The 24,076-nt window shown below is 55.5% G+C and overlaps 1 protein-coding gene across 3 annotated transcripts; it reads left to right on the top strand.

Moving 5' to 3' along the window:
* The first annotated feature begins 897 nt into the window (after window positions 1-897).
* Window positions 898-23,991, top strand: UBXN11 (UBX domain protein 11). Of its 3 annotated transcripts, none has more exons than XM_065930127.1 (15): window positions 898-954; window positions 6,581-6,686; window positions 7,470-7,498; window positions 8,088-8,186; window positions 9,571-9,671; window positions 10,108-10,162; window positions 10,686-10,762; window positions 13,042-13,150; window positions 20,334-20,548; window positions 20,827-20,904; window positions 21,857-21,974; window positions 22,094-22,197; window positions 23,455-23,528; window positions 23,605-23,745; window positions 23,826-23,991. In XM_065930127.1, the coding sequence occupies exons 2-15, from the start codon at window positions 6,616-6,618 to the stop codon at window positions 23,980-23,982; spliced, it is 1,428 nt and encodes a 475-aa protein (XP_065786199.1). In that variant the 5' UTR covers window positions 898-954; window positions 6,581-6,615; the 3' UTR covers window positions 23,983-23,991. The 3 variants fall into 3 exon arrangements, with proteins under 3 accessions (XP_065786199.1, XP_065786198.1, XP_065786197.1); XM_065930126.1 differs by having other exon boundaries at window positions 8,040-8,186; window positions 9,571-9,638; XM_065930125.1 differs by having other exon boundaries at window positions 8,040-8,186.
* Window positions 23,992-24,076: the final 85 nt, after the last annotated feature.

Below are 24,076 nucleotides of genomic sequence, written 5' to 3'. Positions count from 1 at the left end.
CATTGAGTCGGTGATGCCATCTAACCATCTCATCCTCTGTTGCCCCCTTCTCCACCTGCCCTCAATCTTGCCCAGCATCAGGGTCTTCTCCCACAAGTCTGCTCTTTGCATCAGGTGGCCAAATTATTGGAAATTCAGCGTGAGCTTTTCCAATGAATATTCAGAGTTAATTTCCTCTAGGATTGACTGGTTTGATATGATCCCCATTTTACAAAAGAAATTAACGTAACTTGCTCAAGGACACACACAGCCCGGGACTCCTAGGGCCAAAGACCATGCTCTTAACAAAACTATCTCTAGTTGTTCTAATCCAACACGTTTTTCATGTGAGGCTCGGGAGGGAGAAGGGTCTCACCCAAAGTCACTCTCAGTATCTTACCCAAAGGCAGGAGTCTTACTTGAATTTTTACATAAAGGAAATATCATTTCAGGCGCCAAGAAATTAGCAGAGAAATGCAGATTTAAGAAACATTTATTAAGTACTTGTATCATTTCAATTCATGCTCAAAAGAACTTCCCTTTAGTACTGTACTGATCAGATGGAAAAACAGAAGCTCAGCAGGATAAATGTAATTTCTCCCAAAATCAATTTAGTAAAGCAGTGGCATGGTCAGGACTGCACATTCAGGTCCAGAGGTTTCCAGCAGCTTCGTGAGTCTAATCCCAGTTCTCCGCTTTCTGTGCCTTGGGGTGGTAGGAAAGGACTCTCAAGTTCCCCTAAACCCCGAGTCCGCTCAGAGCGGTGGGTTCTGGGATTTGCAGTATTCCCCGATGAGTTTAGACTCCGTGGGCCAATAGAATTCGAGCAGAGACAGCTGTACCCGCCTCCGCTGCCTCCTGGTTGCTCAGGGACTCCTCACGGATTAGCCAATGAGAAGCACACGGGTCCTGGTCGCCTGGGAAACCGTGTGACAACAAGATGGCGGCGCCGCGGGTGGTTCTGTGGCCTGCGTGGTGAGTTACAGAAAGGCCCCAGACCTTTCTGCTCGTGGAGTCCCTCTCACACAGGCTGGGGCCCTCACCGCGAGAGCCTCGAGGACATGCGAGCCCCACATCCCGGCCCCTCCAGTAGACTCCCCGCGCCTGGGAGCAGATTCAGGCCGCCGCCTACCGCGGCTACGGGCGGAGGCAGGGGGCTGGCGACGCAGCTTCCAGGTCGGGTCTGGTGCTAGAAGTCGCGTGGTGAGCGCTTCCAGCTGAGATTTAGGGAATGAAGGTGTGCAGCCTGCTGGCCCATGTCCGCGCTGGAGAGCACTAGGACCTGTTGGAAGACCAATTTGACTCTCAAAGCTTCAGTCTGAAGAGGCAGGCAGTCTAACCTTTAGCCGCCTCCGGCTTGAGGAGGAAGACACAGTCTCCCGCCCCCAGAAAAAAAACCCAAAGTGAGGGGAATAGACGTGGCTTTGTCCCCAGGGTTCCCAGCCCGAGGGAGGAGACACAGCCCTTCTTCGCTTAAGAAGTCCCCAGGCTGAAGGGAAGGAACAGCCGTTGTCCTTCGGGGTCTTCTATGATCACATGGGAAAATTGATCTGGAGACTGTGTGTTGGATTAGCCTGGAGTGAGATTGGAAGCAGGGAATTCAATTTGGAGCCATTGTGACAGCCCCAAAGAAGGGCAGTGAGAGTCCCACTAGGATGTCCAACAGGGGGCCACGGGAGGAGAAGCTATATGTGAGCAACTGCAGGGTTTACCCTGCAGGATTCGGGAACTGATGGGATTAGAGGGGAAAAAGGACGGAAATTTTTAGTTTGGGTAATGGGGTCCTATTCAGCAAGGGGAAGTGGGAGGAGCTTATTTCGAGAGAAGATATTGGGTTTGGTTTGGAGACCAGGTCCTTTTTTTCCCCTATCATAGCTTTATTGAGGTACAATATACATACTAGATACTTCACCTCTTTAAAATGTAAACTTCAGTTGTTTTTAGTATTCACAGAGTACTAACTGCAATCAAATTTTAGAACATTTTCATCAGCCCCAAAGGAAACCTTGTACCTTTAGCGTCTCCCTCTCCCCAGCTCTCCCTAACACCTTCAGCCTTAGGCAACCACAAATCTATCTTGTCTCTATAGATTTGCCCATTCTGGACTTTTCATATAAGTGGAATCCTAACAGTTGGTGGTCTTTTGTGACTGACTTCTTTCCCTTAACATGTTTTCAAGGTCCACTGACACTGTAGTGTGTATTTCATTTCTTTTTTTTTTTTTTTTGCCAAATAATATTGTAAGGATATACCATATTTGTTTATCCACTTATTGGTTGATGAACATTTGGGTTGTTTCCAGTTTTTGGCTATTACAAATAGTGCTGCTTATGAACAGATACACAGATTTTTGTGGATGTGAGTTTTCATTTTTCTTGGGTATATACCTAGGCGTGGAATTGCTGGGCCATAAGATAACTGTTTAACCTTTAGAGGGACTGCCAAATTGTTTTCCTCAGCAACTGCACCATTTGCATTCCAACAAAACTTCTGATTTCCCCTCATGCTCGCCAATGCTTGTAATTTTCTGTCTTTTTGACCAGTTTCTTTTGAGGAGTCATTATGGTGATGAGAATTTTGAGAAGTGAGGGATAATCAGGTTTGGTGGGAGTTCATGCAGAGCAGTTTTGCCACTAAAAGCACAGTGCCTGGGGCTTTCTGGTATGATGAATATGTTCCAAAATTGATTGTGATGGTGGTTACACAACTCTGAATATACGAATATTCTAAGAGCCAAGGGATTGTATACTTTAAAAGAGTTAAGTATGTGAATTATACTTCAATAAAGCTACTTTTTTTTTTTTTTTTAAAAAGTCATGTTATTTGATTCCACTTTTTTTTTTTAGTGCATTCTGGTTTTTCCATAGCATCTTTTTAAAAAAAATTTTTTTTAATATTAATTTTGGCCATGCTGGGTCTTCGTTACTGCTCATGGGCTACTTTCTAGTTGCAGTTCTCAGGCTCCTCATTGCAGTGGCTTCTCTTGTTGCAGAGCACAGGCTCTAGGGTGCAGGCTCAGTAGTTGTGGCTTGTGGGCTTAGTTACTCTACGGCAGGGATTAGATACCTCCCTGGACCAGGGATGCAACCCTGACCCCTTCATTGGCAGGCAGATTCTTAACCATTGGACCACCAAGTTCAGTTCAATTCAGTTGCTCAGTCATGTCTGACTCTTTGTGGCCCCATGTACTGCAGCATGCCAGGCTTCCCTGTCCATTACCAACTCCCAGAGCTTACTCAAGCTCATGTCCATAGAGTCAGTGATGCCATCCAACCATCTCATCCTCTTTTGTCCCCTTCTCCTCACGCCTTCAATCTTTCCCAGCATCAGGGTTTTTTCCAATGAGTCAGCTCTTCGCATCAGGTGGCCAAAGTATTGGAGCTTCAGCTTCAGCATCCTTTCAATGAATATTCAGGACTGATTTCCTTTAGGATTGACTGGTTAGATCTCCTTGGAGTTCAAGGGACTCTCAAGAATCTTCTCCAACACCGCAGTTCAAAAGCATCAATTCTTTGGCACTCAGCTTTTTGTATAGTCCAACTCTCACATCCATACATGACTACTGAAAAAACCACGACTTTGACTAGATGGACCTTTGTTGGCAAAGTAATATCTCTGCTTTTTAATATGCTGTCTAGGTTGGTCATAGCTTTTCTTCCAAGAAGCAAGTGTCTTTTAATTTCATGGCTACAGCCACCATCTGCAGTGATTTTGGAGCCCCCAAAAATAGTCTCTCACTATTTCCATTGTTTTCCCATCTATTTGCCATGAAGTGATGGGACCAGATGCCATGATCTTAGTTTTCTGAATGTTGAGTTTTAAGCCAACTTTTTCACTCTTCTGTTTCCCTTTTATCAAGAGGCTCTTTAGTTCTGCTTCACTTTCTGCCGTAAGGGTGGTGTCATCTGCAATTCTGAGGTTATTGACATTTCTCCCGGCAGTCTTGATTCCAGCTTGTGCTTTGTCCAGCCTGGCATTTCACATGATGTACTCTGCATATAAGTTAAATAAGCAGGGTGACAATATACAGCCTTGACTACTCCTTTCCCAATTTGGAACCAGTCTTGTTGTTCCATGTCCAGTTCTAACTGTTGCTTCTTGACTTGCATACAGATTTCTCAGGAGGCAGGTAAAGTGGTCTGGTATTCCCATCTCTTGAAGAATTTCCCACAGTTGATTGTGATCCACACAGTCAAAGTCTTTGGTGTAGCCAATGAAACAGAAGTAGATGTTTTTCTGGAACTCTCTTGCTTTTTCAATGATCCAACGGATGTCGGCAACTTGGTCTCTGGTTCCTCTGCCTTTTCAAAAACCAGCTTGAACATCTCAAGGTTCACGGTTCACATACTGTTGAAGCCTGGATTAGAGAATTTTGAGCATTACTGAACTAGCGTGTGAGATGAGTGCAATTGTGCGATAGTTTGAAAATTCTTTGGCATTGCCATTCTTTGGAATTGGAATGAAAACTGACCTTTTCCAGTCTTGTGACCACTGCTGAGTTTTCCAAATTTGCTGGCATATTGAGTGCAGCACTTTCACAGCATCATCTTTTAGGATTTGAAATAGCTCAACCGGAATTCCATCACCTCCACTAGCTTTGTTCATAGTGATGAGTCCTTAAGGCCCACTTGACTTCACATTCCTGGGTGTCTAGCTCTAGGTGAGGGATCACATCATCGTGGTTATTTGGGTCATGAAGATCTTTTTTGTATAGTTTTTCTGTGTATTCTTGCCACCTCTTCTTAATATCTTCTGCTTCTGTTAGGTCCATACCATTTCTGCCCTTTATTGAGCCCATCCTTGCATGGAATGTTCCCTTGGTATCTCTAATTTTCTTGAAGAGATCGCTAGTCTTTCCCATTCTATTGTTTTCCTCTATTTCTTTGCATTGATCATTGAGGAAGGCTTTCTTATCTCTTCTTGCTATTCTTTGGAACTCTGCATTCAAATGGGTTTATCTTTCCTTTTCTCCTTTGCCTTTAGCTTCTCTTCTTTTCTCAGCTATTTGTAAGACCTGCTCAGACAACCATTTTGCCTTTTTGCATTTCTTTTTCTTGAGGATGGTCTTGATCACTGCCTCCTGTATAATATCATGAACCTCCGTCCATAGTTTTTCAAGAACTCTGTCTATCATATCTAATCCCTTGAATCTGTTTGTCACTTCCACTGTATAATCATAAGGGATTTGATTTAGGTCCTACCTGAATGGTCTAGTGCTTTTCCCTACTTTCTTCAAATTAAGTCTGAATTTGCAATAAGGAGTTCATGATCTGTGCCACAGTCAGCTCCCAGGAAGGAAGTCTGGAATTTTGAATTTTTTTTTTCCTGTGGGTGAGAAGGAGCCATTGGGAGTATTTAGCAGTTAAGTGACCTGTCAGCTTTGTGTGTAAGAAGATCCGTCTGTCAGTGTTTGGAGACTGGTGCAGGGAGCCACAGGGGCTATCACACTTGGCCACACAAACCCCGAGGATGCCCGGGCAAAATGGCAGGAACTAGGTAGGCTGGGGCAGATTGGGGAGGCTGGATGCTGGGTGATGGGGGGGAGGGGACTCTGGGCCTGGTCCTTGGAGGGCACCTCTGAGTGAGGGCAGGGCATGAGTCCCAAACTTCAGAATCAAGACCAAGGAAGCTGCCTCCTGGTGATGCAGGTCCCCTTCCCTGCTTCCAGGAAAAGTCAGGGGCAGGGTGGAGGCCAGTGCCACACATTTCCAAAGTGGAACTAAAGACTTGATTCAGGATCTAGTGGAGGTCGTCTGACTAAGATGTCTAGATATCGGCCACATGATACACTAATTCACTGAATAGTGACCTTTAATTGCATCCCTGATGTTCATTCATCTTTCCTGAAGGAAGAGGAAAGGAAGGGAAGCAAACCTTTATGAGGGCCTTCTATGTGCTAATAACAGCAGCAGTCACAATTTACATTTTTGAGTAATTGCTTTGCGCGTGGCCCTGGGCTAGGTGTCTTACGTGTGTTACCCCTGCCTGGCTGGTACTGTTACTATCCCCACTTTATGCTGCAGGAAACTGAGGCACAGCCTGTACTGGTGGGTGGTAGACCCTGTCCAGAGCCCGGGCTCTCGACTTCCTGCCGTGTGCACGGTGTCTTGGTAGAACCCTGCCTTGGGGTTGCCCTCTCTGGCTCTGAGATGTCGGAGGTGGCACCTGGTTCTGGTAGGAGGGGAGGGACACCCTGGCTTTGTGATGATCAACTTTGTGATGACCAGGTCGTTGACAGATGGACAGAAGCCCCTGGCCACCTGGGTGGTCTTGTGCCGGGGATGGAGGCCTGGGGAAGTCCCAGTTGAGTGGCCAGCCTCTGCCCCCATCCGACCCCATTGCCCATTTCTCGGGTACTGCTAGGCCAGAGGCCTCCAAGAGCAGAGAGAGCTAGATATCCAGCGGAGCAGGTGAACATCAAGCATGGCATCCTGAGGCCAGGTTGCCTCCAGAAGCTTCTGCAGGGGCCATGGGAAGACATGAGGGGCACTGCTTCCTGGACAGTGCTCTCTCCTCGGAAAAGTAGGCAGGGAAGAGCAGGTTTCAGGCTGCTCCCTGGTCCTCGGTGACTGTCCCCAGGGGCTGACTTCTTTCTTCTCAGGGGGTTCCTGACTTCTAGAATCTAGAAGTAGAAACATGAGCTCACCTTTGGCCTCCCTTGGCAAGATCCGGAGAGTGCCTCTACAGTCGGAGCCTGTGAATCCTGGGTAAGGAGCCAGCCTCTTGGGGTCTTTGTGTTCATGCCCCTGCCTCCTCCTGGCCCCTCCCATGAGCTCAGAGATTGACTCCTGGCGTCTTGGGGAAGCAATAAGAAGTGATGTATCTTTCCCTGGCCACCTTTTCTTTCTCGTCCCTTCTTCCGGGAGGTTGTCCATGTGTCTAAGCACACACTGGGCTGTGCCCTCCGGTGAGGTGTGGCCTGTGGGGTAGCTCGGCATCCTTCCATTTGTTCGTTGTTCATGAATTAGTTCTGCAGACACTGATGGCCCAGCCATTCTGGGCCCGGCCACATCACATGCTGGACTCTCAGTGAAGGGAATCCTAGTCATCATTCTGTCGCTTTCATCTTTGCAAAGGATTTTTTTTTTTTTTAACCTCTGTCCTTGTTCTTCTGACCCCCACTTTGAGTCATCCGTGTCATGGCCAAGGGGGTCCAGAGAAGTTAAGTGACAGGTTTGGGGTCCTGCAGCCATTTCAGAGCAGAGCTAGGGCTGGGCCCCTGGGCCTGGGGACTCTTGTGGTCCTCTCCCCAAGGCTCTGCCCTTCAGCTCTTGCCCATCTGTCTCCATTGGGAGGAGTCAGATACCCTGACGGCTGCCTCTTGGCTCACCCCTGGCCCAGGATGGGATTTGGGGGTGGATGTCCTCACGAGGCATCTTTTTTTAGGCTCGGGGGTGGGGATAACCTGGTGCTGAAGCTCCCCCACCCCCCATGGCAGTCCAGGGGGTCCTAACTTGTCTGTCTTCCTTCTCCTTCCTGCCCGTTCCCAGGAGGCGGGGGATAAAAATCTACGGAAATGGTAAGTGTGGGCTCTGGCCCTCGGGCCCTCCTCACGTCCTTGCAGTTGGGCAGATAGAGAGAAAGAGCATGGTGAACTGCCTTGTCAGTCAGGGTGGCTGGCCAGCTACAGTGCTACCCACGGCTCTCGGATTAGGAGACCCCACACCCTGAACAGGGATGTCCTAACTAACGATGGAATCTCTCCGCTCACTGTGGGGTGGGCCATGAGGGCGCTAGACCTCCAAGAGCAGAACAGACCTCCACCCGCCTCCCCCTGACAGCCACCTCCAGCCCATTACAGCCTTTTCTCCTTGAAGCCCAATCTGCATATGGCTGCCTTGCCTCCTGCAGGCTCAGACCTTTGCATCCCAACCCCACTCTAGCCCCGACTCTGATGCAGGCTTTGGCCACCCAGGGCCCCCCAGGAGCCAGGCTGGGAGAACAAGAAGAGGCCTGTTCTGGTTGGATCCTTGTTCTCCAGCATCCCAAGTTTTCTCTCCTCATACACGGGGGCTGGGGAGGAGACGGGGACACAGTACAGGCTGCTTCATCTCGCCCAGTGCCCAGGGCCTCAGCCCCAGCAGTGACCTGGGCATCCCTGTCTGCAGAAGATGAGGTAGACATGCTGAATGACGCTCACGGCTCGGAAGAAAGGATCTCTGTCCCGTCCTGCTATGGTGGCATAGGTGCCCCTGTCAGTAGGCAAGGTGAGTGCAGATGCCCGAGGGGCCTGAGTCCCCGGCAGCAGGAAGGACCCCACTGAGAGGCTGTGAGAGGCATGGCCTCTCCTCCTGCCTGCTGGGTCAGAGGCAGCTGCTTCTGCTCTTGGCTGACTGTGGGCACGTGCCTGCACCCCAGACCTGTTCAGAGCTTGGCTTGGCATGAAGTCGCACATGGGCCCGGCCCTTAGCCCAAGAGGTCTGTTCAAGCCCCAGGGCAGGCTGTGTCTGGCACCTCGGGCTCAGTAGTTGTGGCCCGTGGGCTTAGTTGTACTGCGGCATGTGGGATCTTAGTTCCCTGATCAGGGATTGAACCCATGTCCCCTGCATTGCAAGGCAGATTCTTAACCCCGGGGCCACCAGGGAAGTCCCTAATTTAAAACATTGTCAGCCAACAGAAAAGGTGAAAAAGTACAGCAGACGTTCACACATCCTCCTTCTGTATTCAATAATAAGTGACATTTTGCCATGCTTGCTTTCTCTCCATATACACGTCGGAATGAATACAAGTGTATTTTTTTGGGTGAACCATTTAGAAATCAATCACAGATATCGTGACAGTTCAACTCTACATATGTCCCTGTGCATCTTCTAGGAGCAAAGAAATACATAACCACGATGCTGTGATCACACCTCAGAACATGAGCAACTCATTAACTGTGACATCCCAGTGTTCCAAAATTTCTCCCACAGCTTTATTTTCCCGACTTGGATTCTATGTGAGGGTCATGCTGGACATCTGACCATTGTACTTCTGCAGAGCACAGTCCCTGCCTCTTTTAAACAATGATGCTTTTGGAAGAGTCCAGGCCACCTGCCCGCAGGATGGGCCCCGTTGTGACTTATCTCAGTGCCGTTAACTTGCTCCTCGTCCTCTGTACTGCCTGTGAATTAGGGGTGAGATTAGCCGTGTAATTCAGCTGAGGGTGAACTTTTCAACACTGTTCGTAATGGGACCTGGATGTTGTACCACTTCTTTGTATGTCTTGAGTGCATTACTGAGTCTCTGCCTCAGATTCCCAAAGCAGCTCATTTCCTCAGAAGAGCTGACACGTGAAACGTGTTTAGGACAGTCCCCATTGTCTAGGGGCTTCCCTCGTGGCTCCAAAGGTAGAGAATCTGCCTGCAGTGCAGGAGACCCTGGTTTCATCCCTGGGTTGGGAAGATCCCCTGGAGAAGGGCATGGTAACCCACTCCAGTATTCTTGCCTAGAGAATCCCATGGACAGAGGAGCCTGGCAGGCAACAGTTTAGGTGGCAGCTGCTGTTAGCACGTCTCTTTCCACGTTTGGGGCTCTCTCCCCTCTCCCCTGGACCCCCACCCCATCAGCCTCAGCTCTAGGCCAGGTTCGAGGACCTTGTTTGATTGGCAGTCCCCGTGTACCATGACTCGGAGCTGGTGGCCACCCTGACACGGAAACTGCGGAATCTGGAACAGCAGGTGAAGGCCCAGACTGACGAGATACTGTCCAAGGTGGGGCGCCAGCCGGCAGATGGCCAGGGTCTGGTCTGAGGGGCGGAAGGGCCCGGGCTGGGGAGGCCAGTGAGGATACTCATGCAGTAGGCCAGAGACGATAGGTTCTCGAGCCATCTCCCTGACCAGACCTCCCACCTCTGGCCTGGGACTGATGTGGGTCCCTGTGACCTGAGTACGGAGCCTCGAGGTCTTCACCTCTGAGCCAGGCCTTCGCCCTCAGGTTAGGTGGCAGAAGTGGCTGCTGGCACTTGAGGGGTGCCCCACACCCTTCCCCCACCTCGGTGGAGCCACAAAAGGGCTCATCTGAGATACAGGAGCGGTGGCTGTCCCCAAGGTGGGGCAAGGGCTTCAAGCAGGCTCTTCCCATCCGGAAAGGGCTCCCGTGGGCTCTGGAAGCCACCAGGCCCCCTCCCCTCCCACCTCCTTGCTGCAGACTCGGAAGATACAGGCCCTGGAGGAGTTGGTGGAGACTCTCGAGGAGCACCAGGGTAAGAGGCCTTCTCTGCAGGCTGGCCAGCTCACCCTTGCACCTTCCCTGGGGTCCCTGCACCTCCCCTGGGGCTGGTGACCCCTGAGCATCAGGGCTCCAGAGCATCTGGCTGAGTCCTGGGTGGGGGGTGGTCTGGACTATGGATCCCAGAGAGGAGCAGTGACACCCGGGATGGGGCCCTTCTGTGTGGGATCGAGTCTCCTGGGCACAGCCCTAGCCCAGCCCTGAGTACAGAAAAGCCTGGAGGAAATGCCGCCCCCCAGGAGCCTTGCTCTGGGGGAGGGGGGTGGGAGGATGGAGGTTGGTGGCCTCCTGAGAGCCCGGGGGGGCCCCTCTTCAAGTTCAGGGGAAGGTGCCAGCAGGTGGTTCTCTGGGGAATCCCTTGAGTTTTCAGAGGGGCAGCTTCTCCAGGTAAGCCTCGGGCCAAAGCGCTGGTCAAAGCCAGAAAAGCGAGCGGCCTGGCAGCCTGGGTGCGGGGACTGTGGAACCCTTCCTGTCTTTCCCCCCCGCCCCCCTCGAAGGCAAGGTGAGCCTGCAGCGGCAGGAGGAGCTGGAGACGTTGTGCGCGAAGCTGCAGCGGCAGGTTGGGGAGATGGAGGTGAGGGAGCGGCGGGCCCAGGGCTGTCTGCCCCCAGACCCAGGGTCAGAGCCTGCTTCTCTGGGGTCTCCTCAGCACACACCCCACACAGGGCCCCTCCCTGCTTCCTCAGTTTCGTCTTGAACCACTCTCCTCCGGCCACGGCGGGGCCTGCCTCGGGTTCTGTGGGTCTGTCAAGCTCTTTCCCCCCTCAGGACCTTGGCCCAATGCTGTTCCTTCCACCTGAAATGGTTTTTTTCCCACCTTCCCCTGGTGAGTTTTCACTCATCCTCTCAAAGTCTCAGGTTGAGGCGGGGGGCCCTTCCCTAGGGGACCCCCTTGAACCCTGACCTGAGCAGGTTCTCCCTCCTGGGCTTTCTTAGAACCGCACGTCTTCTTCCCTGGGGGGCCTCGGACTCCACGAGGGAGGGAGGGAAGGACGCTTTGTCCTGTTGGGCGCAGCCCGGCGCGGACCCTGGCCGTGTGTGTTTGCTGTGTCAGTCGAAGCCGTTCCCTGCCTCTGGATGTAGCACTGTACTCACTCGGGGTCACCTGTCTTGCCCCCACTCATATAGCAAGGCTTGAACCGGAGGGACCCTAGGCTCCAGGGAGGGTCCTGGGCACACATGCTTCCTCAGCGCCGCCCCCCAACCTCAACTCCCTCACCAGCCCCGTCAGAAGCTCTTCCTGAGGTCTCCTCTCCACAGAGTTGCTCTCCAAAGCCCCAGCCGAATTTAAGAGCACAGATGCAAACTCCCAAGCCACAGCTGCTGCTGAGGGCCCTTCGCATCTGGGTCTCTTCCTACCTGGAGCTGTGGGTGTGCAGCCACTCCCCGAGCAGCCTGCTGGGAGACTGCCCGCAGCCCATGCAGCTTCGCTGAGCCGCCACCACAGGGGCGAGGGCTGCCCGCTCAGGGCAGAGGGCACTGGGGCTCCCACCTTCACACTGGTCATGCGTCTATTGCTTCCTTAATTTAGGAAACTCATCTGAAGTCTTTCCTATGTGCCCTGCCCTCATGGGGCTGACAGTCTAGAGGGGACAGACAACATGCATAAGTACGTAGGAAGAGACACAAGTACAGAGTACGCTGAAATAGTTCAAGGGGTGATGCAACCGAGACTAGCCAGGATTTGGGCCACTCTGAGGGGTGACGTTGGACAAGAGATACAGAGGATGAGGGAAAAGAGGATCCAAGACAACAGAAGAAAGCCTCCACCTCCTCCTGCCACACCGACTTGGGCTCGTGACTGGGAGCTGTGGGGAGCGAAAAAGGGAGGAGGGGGAGAGGCCACAGGGACCACATCCCGAAGCCGGGCACAGTGGGGAGCAGAGTCCCGGAGTGTGGGAAACCGTAGGCAGGTTTCAGGGGGAGGAATGGGCCGGGGAAGGCAGGTGGACGTGCAGTTTGGGCGGTCCAGGAGGAAGAGGGCCGTGGCTTGGCCCAGGGGAGAGGGAGCAGAGCAGATGGAGGACCCAAGTCTGCTTTGGCACTGGTGCCACAGGCCTTGGGGGTCGTTGGGGGCAGACAGGGAGAGGATCAGGTGATGGAGGAAGCCAGCGCCATTGACTGAGAAGGCTGAGAGGGAACGCCGTTGGGGAGTCATGACTGTTTGGGCCAGTTCATTTTGAGTCTGAGATGCCTGTGGGAGGTCTTTTAAGTGGCTAAAAACCTGAAACTGCAAAGGAAGAGCATGCGTCGCAGGAGAGGAACACTGAAGTGTGCCTGCTGGTTAAGCACTGGGCACATGGCCGTGTGCAAGGGGCTGCAGTGAGCTGTGGAGCTGGAGGCCCAGCGGGAGTGGGTGGAGGAGAGGCGTGGGGATGAGGAAGCAGCACCAGGGAGTCTGGGCGGCTCGGAAGTCCTCTGGTGGCAGAGGATTGTGAGGCCAGCCCTGGGGAGGCCACACGCGGGTGGGCATACCTCTGCGCCTGCAGAGCGAGGCGTTCCTGCCCCTCCTCACACTCGGGCCAGACCCACACGGCCCCCCGCAGCCATCGTGGCTGCCTTCAGCGAGTTCCTACTTGTGCCAGGCTCTGTGCTAAGGACATGACATGTCAGTCATCCTCACAAGCTTCATCTGACAACTCCCATTTTACAAGGAGAAGCCTCAGGCTCTAGGAGAAGAAGGGGCCTCCCAAGGCCACAGCCAGGAAATGGCCCAGGGCCCTGGCCCCATCCCCCCACGGTCCCATCGGCCGAGGCCTGAAGTGGGGGGCTGCACAAATGCCACCTGCTCCCGGGGAAGGGGCTGAGCTGACAGCGAGTGTCCCCTGACGCCTCCTGCTTCTCTCCTCCCAGCGGTTCCTCGGTGACTACGGCTTGCAGTGGGTGGGCGAGCCCACAGACCAGGAGGACTCGGAGGATGATGAGAGGGACTGGATGACAGCCAAGAAGTTCTGGAAGCCAGGTAGAGTTGGGGTCCACCCTGGCCCCTCCTGCAAAGGAAACTCCAACAGCTCCGGATGGCCCACAGCCGTCCGGACACCAGCTCGTTTGCGCCCCGCCTCCCTTGCCTTGCCACTATCACGGGGGCAGGAGGGAGAGGCCCCAGCCTCCAACACTGACCACCTAACCCCGGACGCTCTGCTTGCTCAAGTTGCTAAAGGCTCCAGGGACCCAGAGATGCAAAATGTTGGCAAGACCGCCCTTGTCCCAGGCACCATAGTTTACAAAATGTCACCCATTCAAAAGCTGTGGCCCTCCCCCTACTTCGGAAGCCGCCCCTCAATCCAAGGTCTCAGCCGCTGCTTTAGACTGCCTCTCCAGGTTCATTCGTAGCAAGCCATTGGATTCCACCCACTTCTGTGGGATGCCACCACTTTTTAACTTGACCGCTAATATCTAGAGGGATGTACTCCAGAGATATGGGGCTATCGAACTGGCTGGGTTCTGAACACTTGGTCCATTCTTCCATCATTGCCTGGAAGGTAGTTCTCCAGGCTGTGGAGTTAGTCATAGTTATCCTGGGTGTGACCAGGATGTGAGTGTGACCACTCACACTGGGTCCTCACCTCCGCCCTCCCACCTAGCCCCGGTGTGATTTGGATACTCGAGTTCCGTTCTCTGAGCCTCCAGTTTCTCATCAGTAGATGGGGGTGGGGTAGGGAACCACTACCCACTCCAGCATTCTCGCCTGGGAAATCCCATGGACAGAGGAGCCTGGCGGGCTACAGTCTATGGGTTTGCAAAGAGTCAGACACGACTGAGCGACTTTCACTTTCATTCTTCCCCGTGGAGTTGATTAGGAGCCAGTGAGTTGGACATGGCACCTGGCACTGACCTTGCAGGTCATCAGTCTACAAATGGGAGCTCTCATTGTTTTCCACTGTCAGAAGGCAGTGGCAGTCTCATGGGAGCATGAGCTTGGCTCTCATCTGGAGGACAACTGCCCTGTCCTAATTTCATAAGTTTCCTGCTGGGTAAAAAACCCAGGCTGAAAACATGAGCATCCCACCTTCTGCACTTTGGGCAGATCCCCCTAAATCTCAGGGCAAACCCCCTTCACCCTTTTTGCAAAAGTATCATTTCCCATTTGTACCACATTTACTAATTTAAAGCATTTTTATAAATAGCCTTGACATGGGCCAGGAATGATTCCACTTTACAGAAGAGAAAAACGGAGGCACTTAAGTCTGAAGACTGTTGAGGGAAGGGGCAAGACTTAAGGCTGAGAGCCCATTGGGAGGTGGTTACAGACATCCAGGCTGGAAGATAATATGATTGCCCAGCTTACAGGTGGGGCTGATGAGGAGGGGCAGAGCAGAGATTTAGGAAGAGTACCCATGGTCTTGACGATTGACTGTACATTAGAGAGTGGGGGAGGAGGAACCTGGGATGACCCGGGGGAGCATGGCTGTAGGGAAGATGCCCAGTCCATTTGGGACATGGCAAAGCTGGGGGGTTGTGTGGCGCCCAGGCCATGCCAGGAGCTGAACCCTATGCAGAGTGCTGAGTGTCTCCAAGGACCTCTGCCCCATGAGAGGTGAGACCTGGCAGGCAACCGCCAGAAGCTATAAGAATGTCCCTCCCTGGGGTCTAGGACCAAAGGCCGCCAGCACTGTGCGTGTATACACACAGACACACACACCCCACACACCCCGCCCCGTGTGGTGAGCCAGCTCAGGCCTCAGGTGGCCCTGCTGACTGGTTGGAGGGCAGATTTCCTCCTGGGCAGTGGGGCCTCCCTGCTCCTTTGGGGAAGAGGTCAAACCAGGCAGCTGGTTTCCGGACCTGGCTCTGTGGATTCCAGTCTCTTCCCTCAAAAAGAGAGCAGCCCCCACCTCCCCTGTGTTATTTGTTTTTGCTCCGAGTACGGCTGCTCTGAAGTCACTTGTGAAAGACACCCGGCCACACGCTCCCCATCTATGTCCTCTTTCTTTCTTCTGCCTTTTGATTCTTCAACATGGAGGGGCCTCAATTTAGCTCTCTTGCCCGATGAACACATGTTTCTCATTTCTAGCAGCTTCTTTCCCCAGGGACTGCCCCGGTTTTTTCCCTTCCTCTCCCCGCAGCCTTGTCCCCAGGGCCAGCTTGCTCCTGCCCCAAGGACCGTCAGGTCCCTGAAGCTGGTCTCTGGCTGGCCCTGTTGCTCTGGCCCATTTCTTGGGCTGTCTGATTCCCTGGAGAAGGAAATGGCAACCCACTCCCGTCTTCTTGCTTGGGGAAATCCCGTGGACCGAGAAGCCTGGAGGGCTACAGTCCATGGGGGTCACAAAAGAGTCAGATACGACTTAGTGACTAAACAACAGCTGTTGGCTGCCACCCCCCACAGACCCTGGGGCAGCAGGCCAGCTGACAGGTGAGCTGGGGTGTCCATATTAGGCAAACAGGCTGATCCAAACATTCTAGAGCCTGGGACTCTTGCCTTAGGGAGGACAGTCGATTAGGCCAACGAAGGGCCCAGGGGCTTGAGAGGAAGCCTTGCGAGGGCTTCGCCTCAGGCCAGGTCGTTCACCCCGTCCCACCAGTGAGCTGCGTGGAGGCCGTGCCAGGCGCTGCAGGGCGTGCAGGGACATGAAAGGCACCGTTCAGCTCAGGTCCTAACCACCCTCGAGTCAGGTGCTGCGCCTCAGGGCTGAGAGCTCCGGCCAACTCTGAGTCCTCTGAGCGCTTCAGTCCTCCAACCTCTCATCCAGTTCCTGCCCTCCTCCTACCATCCCCACCTCCCCAACCCTTTTCCCCAAGCCCAGGCTCCTGCATCTCCACTCCAGAAGCCCCCCTGCCGCCTCTGTGGGGCTGCAGCCAGCTTCACTCATCCCCAGGTGGCCCTCAAGTCCCTGGAACTGGGTCAGCCTAGACCTCAGGAAGACTGGCCGTCTCCCACCAGCTCAGGCCTGTGCTGTGACTGCCCCCCGCACAAGTGCCCTGCCCCCTTTTTCTCCACTCCTTTGAAGCTCAGCTCAAAGCCCACCTGCTCGAGCAAATGTGCATAGAGTGCCTGCTTGGCGCCAGGCATGGTGCCGCCCTGCAGCTGCCTGGGTGCGTGGTTTGGGGCCCTGCATTAGAGTGAAAGCCTTAAAGGCCCTGACTGAAGAGGGGGGTGTGGGTCAGATTGGACCCTGTGCGGGGAGACCGCTTTCCCCTGTGAGTCCACATCCTGCTCCGTGAAGTGAGGAGATGGCGTGATTGACGCCCCCCCCCGCCCCAGGCCACGGAGAGCCCCACATGCCCCAGTGTATGCGGAGCGTCCTCTCGGGTCGATGTGCAGGCAGTGACCAGCGACCGTGTCCATTTACCACTTTGGCCCTGCTGTGCTCCAGAGCGCTGGCCTGGGGCTCGCTCGACCTAAAGGCCAGGGGCAGGTGCCCATGCAGGTGACGGGCCCATGCAGGGCCTGGGTGGTCGGAGCCCCTGCACGGGATGAAGGGGGATGGGCCCAAGCGGTCAGACCCTGCTGAGTCAGGCTGGTTGTGGTGCCAGGGGTGACCAGACTGGGGGCCTGTTTTCTCCCCGCTGGTTCCTCTAAAGAGCGGAGTGACTGTAGGCAAAGTCCCCAGAGCAGGGCCTGGCTTGCAGGTGTGTGGGAACAGTGGGTTTGCTTCCTGTTCAACCGCCTTCACCTGGGCGCACGGGGATGGGCCTGCTGGGGTGCCTTGGGCACTGCTGGCATTTCAGGGCAGCCAGCTGGGCCTCCCATGAGGGTGGGCCCACCACTCACCCGCGAGTAGTCGCAGGGTCTAATCCTCCTGTGGGCTCCGCAGCCCCCTTGGTGGCACTTAACCACGTGCCACGGGCACCGTTTGTCTCCCTGTCTCCTTCGCTCAAGTCTGAGCCTCAGGAAGGCAGAACCCTGGGCATGGGCACCGCCATGCCGCTCAGGGCGGGCAGAGCATGGCTGCCACGGACACGCTTGCTGGATGGCGGGGTGATGGGTGGAGGAATGGATCCGGTGCTTCTTGAGCAGCCGTCTCTAGGCCAGGCTCAGGGCTGGATGCGCTTGCCACTGTAGCCGGGAAGACAGGCGAAATGACAACCTGTGACAAGGACCAAGAGTGGGCCCAAGGGTCCCAGAAGCCCGGGAGGAATGGGGTCCCCGGCTCGGGGTGGGGTGAGGGGCTCCTGACAGGGGCCTCTGCTCAGAGGTGGTGAGAGAGCGCCCCGAACCCTGTGATGAGCGAGGGCGGGGTGTGAGTGACGCAGTGGCTCTGTCTGCCCGGCACTTCCTGTGAGCCTCCCAGCAACTCTGTGAAGTGGGGCCTGTGAGTGCCCTCATTCTGTAGAAGAGGAAGCTGAGGCCCAGAGACGTTGGCCCACGTGCCCGGGACCCCACAGCTGGGAACTGGTAGCCCTGCTCGTACGGCTTCAGAGTGTGAGCCCGGAGAGCCTGCCGACGGCAGGTGCAGAGCTGGGGCCCTGAGGCTCTGGGAAGCTGGGCCCGGGGAGCTTGGGCTCCATCTCCGAGCCTCAGCACTCCCCTCCGGAAGTAAAATCATGGGCCCTCACAAGTTGGATGAGGGTCTCCCTGCTCTGTGCCCCTCCTTGGGAAGGAGCCCCCCCCATAAGCTGAATCTGAAGATCCAGCACTGAGAGGCAGCCTGCGTGGCCACTGAGGCCAGAGGCCAAGGGTCCCCTGGGCCCTGCACACGGCGTGACCCCTCCTCAGGCCTGGAAGCAGGAAGGCCTGCCTCTCAGTGCTCCGCACGTAGTCTAGTGAAAAGTGAAAGTGAAGTTGCTCAGTCGTGTCCTACTCTTTGTGACCCCATGGACTGTAGCCTACCAGGTTCCACTGTCCATGGGATTTTCCAGGCAAGGATACTGGAGTAGGTTGCCATTTCCTTCTCCAGGAGATCTTCCCAACTCAGGGATTGAACCCGGGTCTCCCGCACTGTAGGCTTTACCGTCTGAGCCACCAGGGCAGCCCCTCTCCCCAACTCCCTGGGGAAGCACAGCTCAGAGAGGAAGTGCACCACTTGACCTCTGTCTGACCTGCCTCATCCCATGTGACTTGGCTGCCAGGTTGCTGGGGGGTGTGGGGGGGCCCCCACTTCTGTTGAGCACTCCCTGCTGTGAGAGGGTGATGCCTGGCTCTTCCTGCCTTATTCTTTCGGCCCTGGTTTGTCCAGAGCTGTGTTTCCTTCTCTGGGGGCGTCTTGTCTCACTTCTGCGGCATCTGATACCTGCCAGCCCACCCTGCTTTCACTTCTCTGTCCTGGCTGGGAGAGATTTCCTTGGCAAACTGTCCTTTTCCCTTTTGTTGCTTCTGGGCGTCCTCCCCTGGCCTTCTGCCTGCGCCTTCCCCCTGTCGACCCATCAGCTCCCTGAAAGAGCCCAGGCCCCAGGAGGCGGCTCCTCTTGGCTCTGCTCTGTGTGGCTTCCTCTGGCCAAGTCACGTGACTTCCTGGGCCTCACTTTCCCATCTGTAAGAAGCTAGGGACAGGGGCAGGCGTGGAAAGTGATGAGCTTCTCTGTTGTTATTTTTAGGTTTACCGAGACGTCCTGAAAGTAGTTAGTTGTTAAAGGAAAATAGTATCTTGATGTTGTTTTGACTCATACGACGGATACCCAGGATGTTCTCTGAGTTTTTCTGGGAATCTCAGGGACCCCAGGGGACCCTAGGAGAGGGCGGGGCAGATGCAGCCCCTACAGCAGTAGAAGGTGCAGACAGATGAGAGGGGAAGGCCAGCTGGGGCCTACCGTTTCAGCAGCCACAAAGGCAACAGGAAATAGGGCCACCCACATCTGCACTTCCCCCATACAGCCACTGCACCTCTGTGGGGGAAGGAACTGGGTCCCCAGAATCCTGACCCACATCCTGCCACACCCTGGCTGTCGTGGTGAAAAACAGCTTCCAAGAAGGACCAGAAAGCCCCGCCGGTGTATGTGTGTTTGTTTTCATTTGTTTGCTTTTGGCTGCACTGTGTGGCAGGCATGTGGGATCTTAGTTTCCCTAGCAGGAATCGAACTCGCACCCCCTGTATTGGAAGCCTGGAGTCTTAATCACTGGACTGCCAGGGCAGTCCCCTTTCACCAGTATCTTGTAGCCTTGCCACCCTAGTAGATGACTGACTTGGGGGCTAGATCCCTTCAAAGACAGAACAGGCTCCTGGCCTGCCCCCACCAGCATCCCACCTGCCCTGTCCCCCTTTCTGCGCTGGTACCTGTCCTGACTGTCCCCACCACCCCACCTGCACCCCCATGAAGCTTAGGAACAGCTATATGGAGAATCTACTTCAGAAGCAGAGGCCAAAGCTGGCAGCTTGTCAAAGGGCTCTGTGACTCAAGAAATACATGTCCAACCCAAGGTCTGTCCCATGTCCATTCTGGGCAGTGGCTGTCCTGACCCTCACCTCCCTCTCCTGATGGCGCAGATGGGTGGGAAAATCAGACTCCAGGTCAACCGCTTCTTCTAACTTGCCAGGTGGCCTGGGGCAAGTCACTTTTCGTCTCTGTGGGCCTGTTTCATCATGTGGAAAATGGAGATGAATAACCCCTGCCCCGTAGCCTCTGGCCTGGCCTGAGGTCCGCTGTGCACCATAGACTTGCTAACAGTAGCTGACAGACACATGCTCGTTGGAATCCTGACATGGACCTCTTGGATCCTCATAGCCATCCTCGTACTCATCCCCTTCCAGAAGAGAATGCTCTGGTGCAGAGCGGTAAAATGACTTGCCCAGGGTGAGAGAGAACGGGAAGAGCTGGATTTGAGCTCAGACCCCTGGGAACCCTGCACTGTGCCTTTCAGCTTCTAACCCCGCACCTGGCACATCTGACCCGGGATCAAGCCTGCTCCTACCACTTACTGCGTGTGTCCTAGGCCAGCCTTTAACCTCTAGCCCTTCATTTCCTAATATGGAAAATGGAAATGGAAAATGGAAAATGGAATATGGAAAATGTTTATAGTCCCTACTGCATAGGGTTGGTATGAAGAGAGAACCAGGTAATAGATGGTAAACTCCTAGCACAAAGCAGATACTCACTGAAAGACAGCTAGTAGTATTATCTAGGTCAGCTGTCCTTCTCCCTCCCCAGGGGGGTCGCTTAAAGAGATGCTAAGTCCCCTGCCCAGGGTTGGAGGGGGCCATGGAAGCCAGGGCTCCGGAGCACACAGCAGCCCCGAAGAGAGGCTCATGGGTGTCTATCCGCTTTGCCAGGGGACTCGTTGGTTCCCCCCGAGGTGGACTTTGACAGGCTGCTGGCCAGCCTGAAGGATCTCAGCGAGCTGGTGGGAGACAGCGACCCCCAGTTGATGCCAGTGCCCGACAGAGTGCCGCACCGGACCCTTGAACCCATCCCACTGAGGCTCTACCGGAATGGCATCGTGATGTTCGACGGGCCCTTCAGGCCCTTCCACGATCCCGCCACGCAGGTAGGAGTGACGGGGAAGGGGAGACGGGCCCAAGCGCCCTCAAGCTGCTCTGGTGGCCGACCCCTTGCTCACCATTAAACGGGCCCAGCTCTTCCCCAGCATCCCAGACTCGCACGCAGCCTTCAGAAGCACCCCTACCCGCCCAAGCCCTGGGGCTCTACTTCCAGAGTAGGATCCACAGAGGGAGCCCGGCCCCGTAGCCTGCCACCTAGACAGGAAGCAGGGTGCAGAGCACGGCGCAGTCTAGCCCAGGCCTCATCCTACCTCTCTCCCCACAGCGCTGCCTCCGAGACATACTGGATGGCTTTTTCCCCTCAGAGCTCCAGCGGCTATACCCTGATGGCGTCCCCTTTAAGGTGATGGGCTGCTCACAGAACCACTCCCTCCCTCCCAGTGTGGGGATTTTGCAGGGGGGATGGGATTGCTTTCTCAGGCCTCATCTAGAGGCGCTGCCCCGCCTCAGGGGATCCCCCTTCTCCTCCCACCGTCTGAGGACCTCCAGACGGAGAGGGCACCTGAAACCAGGCTGGGAAGGGAGCTGGGAGGCTGCGGTGACCCGGGGCTCCAGCAGCAGCAGCAGGGAAGGCTGGTGGCTGAGTGACAGGCAGCGCCCCCTGCTGGCTGCCTCAAAGCCCAGCCTTCAGCTGCCCAGGACCCTCCTCCACTGCGTCCAGGACACCAGGACCAACTGGGGAACGCGAAGCGTCCGTGCAAAAGCGACCTGGCTCCCCCCAGGGGCTCCTGGCACCTCCTGGTTGGGGTGGAAAGCAGTGCCTTGGGAGGAGGCAGATGTTGGGACTAAAGAACTTGAGGTGCAGCCAGCCCCCTGCTGCGGGGGCAGTGGGCGGCGAGATGAGGGTGACTGGACCACCCTGAGGCCCTGTCCCCGAGGGTGGTGCGTTAGTTCCACAATGCGAGCATGTGAGGGAGCGCGTGCCAGCCCAGCTTGGAAACTACCGTGAGTCATGACCGGGGGTGTTCGAGGCAGTCCATGCCAAGCCAGGCTTTACCCTCTCCTAAACACCCTCATCCCTCCCCTGCTCTGGGAGGGGGATGTCAGTACTGTGACTCCATCTGGCGTGATGAGGGGAGGTTGCAGGGAGCGCAGGATCAGCTGGGTGAGAGCGGCACAAATGGCAGTTCTCCTGCTCTCTCCCAGGGCCTCAGTTTCCTCATCTGTAAAATGGGGATTGTGTCAGGCCACCCTGCGGGCCTATTTCTGGGGCCTCTGTTTGGGCACGGAGGGGTGGGGATGAAGCCCAGGGCTGAAGAGCTGTGCCTGCCGCTGTCTCCCTTCCTTCTTGCCAGGTGAGTGACCTGCGCAGTCAGGTCTACCCAGAGAATGGGCTGGACCCGTTCCCAGGTGAGGGCCGTGTGGTAGGCCTGCAGAGGATTCGAAAACCCTTGGACAGCATGGAGTATCCAGGTGAGCTCAGCCCTGCAGCTGGGCCAGGTGATGGGAGTGCTGTGCCCGACAAGCTCCAGGTAGGCCGCCTCCACTATCAGTCCCTGCCCAACCAAGGCTCTCCGATGCCGTCCCTACAGGCTCCAGGATGACTGCCGAGAAGTTTCTGAACAGGCTCCCCAAATTTGTGATCCGACAAGGCGAGGTGATTGACATTCGGGGCCCGATCCGGGACACCCTGCAGGTGAGCCCAGCCCTGGCTCCCCTGGCCTTACTGTGTGTGTGTGTGTGTGGTTGCCATCAACCCTCGCCCAGCCAACCAGAGCAGTCTGGAGGCTCAGGCTTGGGGGCCCCTCAGGGTGGCCTGCACGGAGAGACGAGCCCCTCAGAGCCAGCTATCCCTCTGTCTCCTGGAAATGATGGAGCTGCTGAGGGCTCTGAGTGGGGACCAGAGAGCATCTGGCACAACACGGGAGCGGGAGCTGTAACAGCGGGCAGGTCAGGGGACTCTAGGTTGGGGGTGAGCCCAAGTCCAGGCCACCCCCTCGAGGTTCAGTCTGAAATACACCTTCCTGGGCTTCGCAGAAGTCACCATGCCCTCTTCTCACTCCCTGTCCTGCTGCTCCTCCCTCCTCTCCCCCTGTGAAAGGTACCAAACATGTTTCCACCCCCCACTCTGCCTTCACCACACATGGCCAAGTCCTGCCAGATCTGTCGATCCCCAAAACAGTCCCCAAATCCATCTCTTCTCTCCATTTCTGTCCCTGCCAACCTAGCCCAGGCTCCCGTCTCTCCCAGACAAAACTGTAGTGGCCCCCTCACTGACCTCATCTCCACTCCCACCCTGCCAGCCATCCTTCCCCAGCAGCCTCGGTACCCTTTTAAAAATGCAAATTGGATTTTGGCTCTTCCCTGTTGAAACCCTCCAGTGGTTCCTAGGTAAAGCCTGTCATTCCTTCCTGGTCCTCTTCCCATCTTTTATCTTTTCTTTCTTCCCAGTTCAGCCTGATCCCCATGAACTAAGAAAGAGTGAAATCGCTCAGTCATGTCCAACCCTTTGCGACCCCATGGATTGTAGCCTACCAGGCTCCTCCATCCATGGGATTTTCCAGACTCTCAAATATATCACCTCTTCTCAGAAGCCTTCTCTCATCTAAGCTATCTGGGATATCCTTGTCCCCCCTCCTTCCATTTCTAAGAACTCCTCTTCATCCGTCAGTCAGCTCAGGTGTCATTTCCCTAGGGAAATGTTGGGTTAGGCATCCAGCCTGGTCGCTGTCTGTCGGATTCTGTCTTCCCCACTAGAATGAGGGAATGATGGAGCCACCTCCCCAAGCTTCCCTTCTGTTTCCTCTCCTTGGGCCCCGGTTTACGCACTGGGCCCCCTTTGGCTCACTGGTCTCATCCATCCCTGGGCAGGGAGACGTCCCCTGTAGGGGCTGGGGGAGGCCCTGACTCTGGCAGGGCCCAGGGCTCTGTCCACTCCATCAATGCTTTCCAGAACTGCTGCCCGTTGCCTGTCCGGATCCAGGAGATCGTGGTGGAGACGCCTGCCTTGGCTGCTGAGCGTGCGAGGTGAGGGCCGAGTGGAGAGGTGAGGACGCTGGGCTTGGGTTCCTCAGGGGAGCACTGACGGCCTCTGGGTCCACAGGAGCCGGGAGTCTCCGGAGTCACCGGCGCCCCGGCTCTCCATGCTGCGCATCAGGTCTGAGAACGGCGAGCAGGCTTTCCTGCTGATGATGCGGCCGGAAGACAGGGTCGGCGATGTGCGCGCCCTGCTCGCACAGGCCAGGTGGGCGCGGGGCGCGGCTGGCGACCGCAGTGGGGCTCAAGCGCCACGACCCAGCCTGATCCGTGCTTCCCTGTCCCCAGGGCCGTGGAGCCCACCACCTTCGAGATCTTCAGTACGTTCCCGCCCACAGTCTACAACGACGACGCGCTCACACTGCAGGCCGCGGGCCTAGTGCCCAACGCCACGCTACTGCTTCGGGTGCGCCGGGCCTCGCTGCCCGCCCCTGGCCTCAAATAAACCGCCCGCCCGCCCGCCCCACACCGGCTGCTCCGCGAGGCTCTCTTGGCGGGGCAGCCCTGCTGCGCTAGCTCTGTGGAGTGGAGGGGGCGGC

Source organism: Muntiacus reevesi, chromosome 3 (assembly GCF_963930625.1).
Source record: "Muntiacus reevesi chromosome 3, mMunRee1.1, whole genome shotgun sequence".
In the NCBI taxonomy this organism is placed as follows: Eukaryota; Metazoa; Chordata; class Mammalia; order Artiodactyla; family Cervidae; genus Muntiacus; species Muntiacus reevesi.
Note: the sequence above shows the minus strand (reverse complement) of the source record. Positions and strands in the feature narration are given on the sequence as shown.

Coding starts and splice junctions, on each gene's coding strand:
- UBXN11 (XM_065930125.1), top strand. CDS start 6,616: ATGAGCTCACCTTTGGCCTCCCTTGGCAAGATCCGGAGAGTGCCTCTA. Junction 10,163..10,685: donor GACTCTCGAGGAGCACCAGG/GTAAGAGGCCTT, acceptor CCCCCCTCGAAG/GCAAGGTGAGCCTGCAGCGG. Junction 20,549..20,826: donor TCCACGATCCCGCCACGCAG/GTAGGAGTGACG, acceptor CTCTCCCCACAG/CGCTGCCTCCGAGACATACT.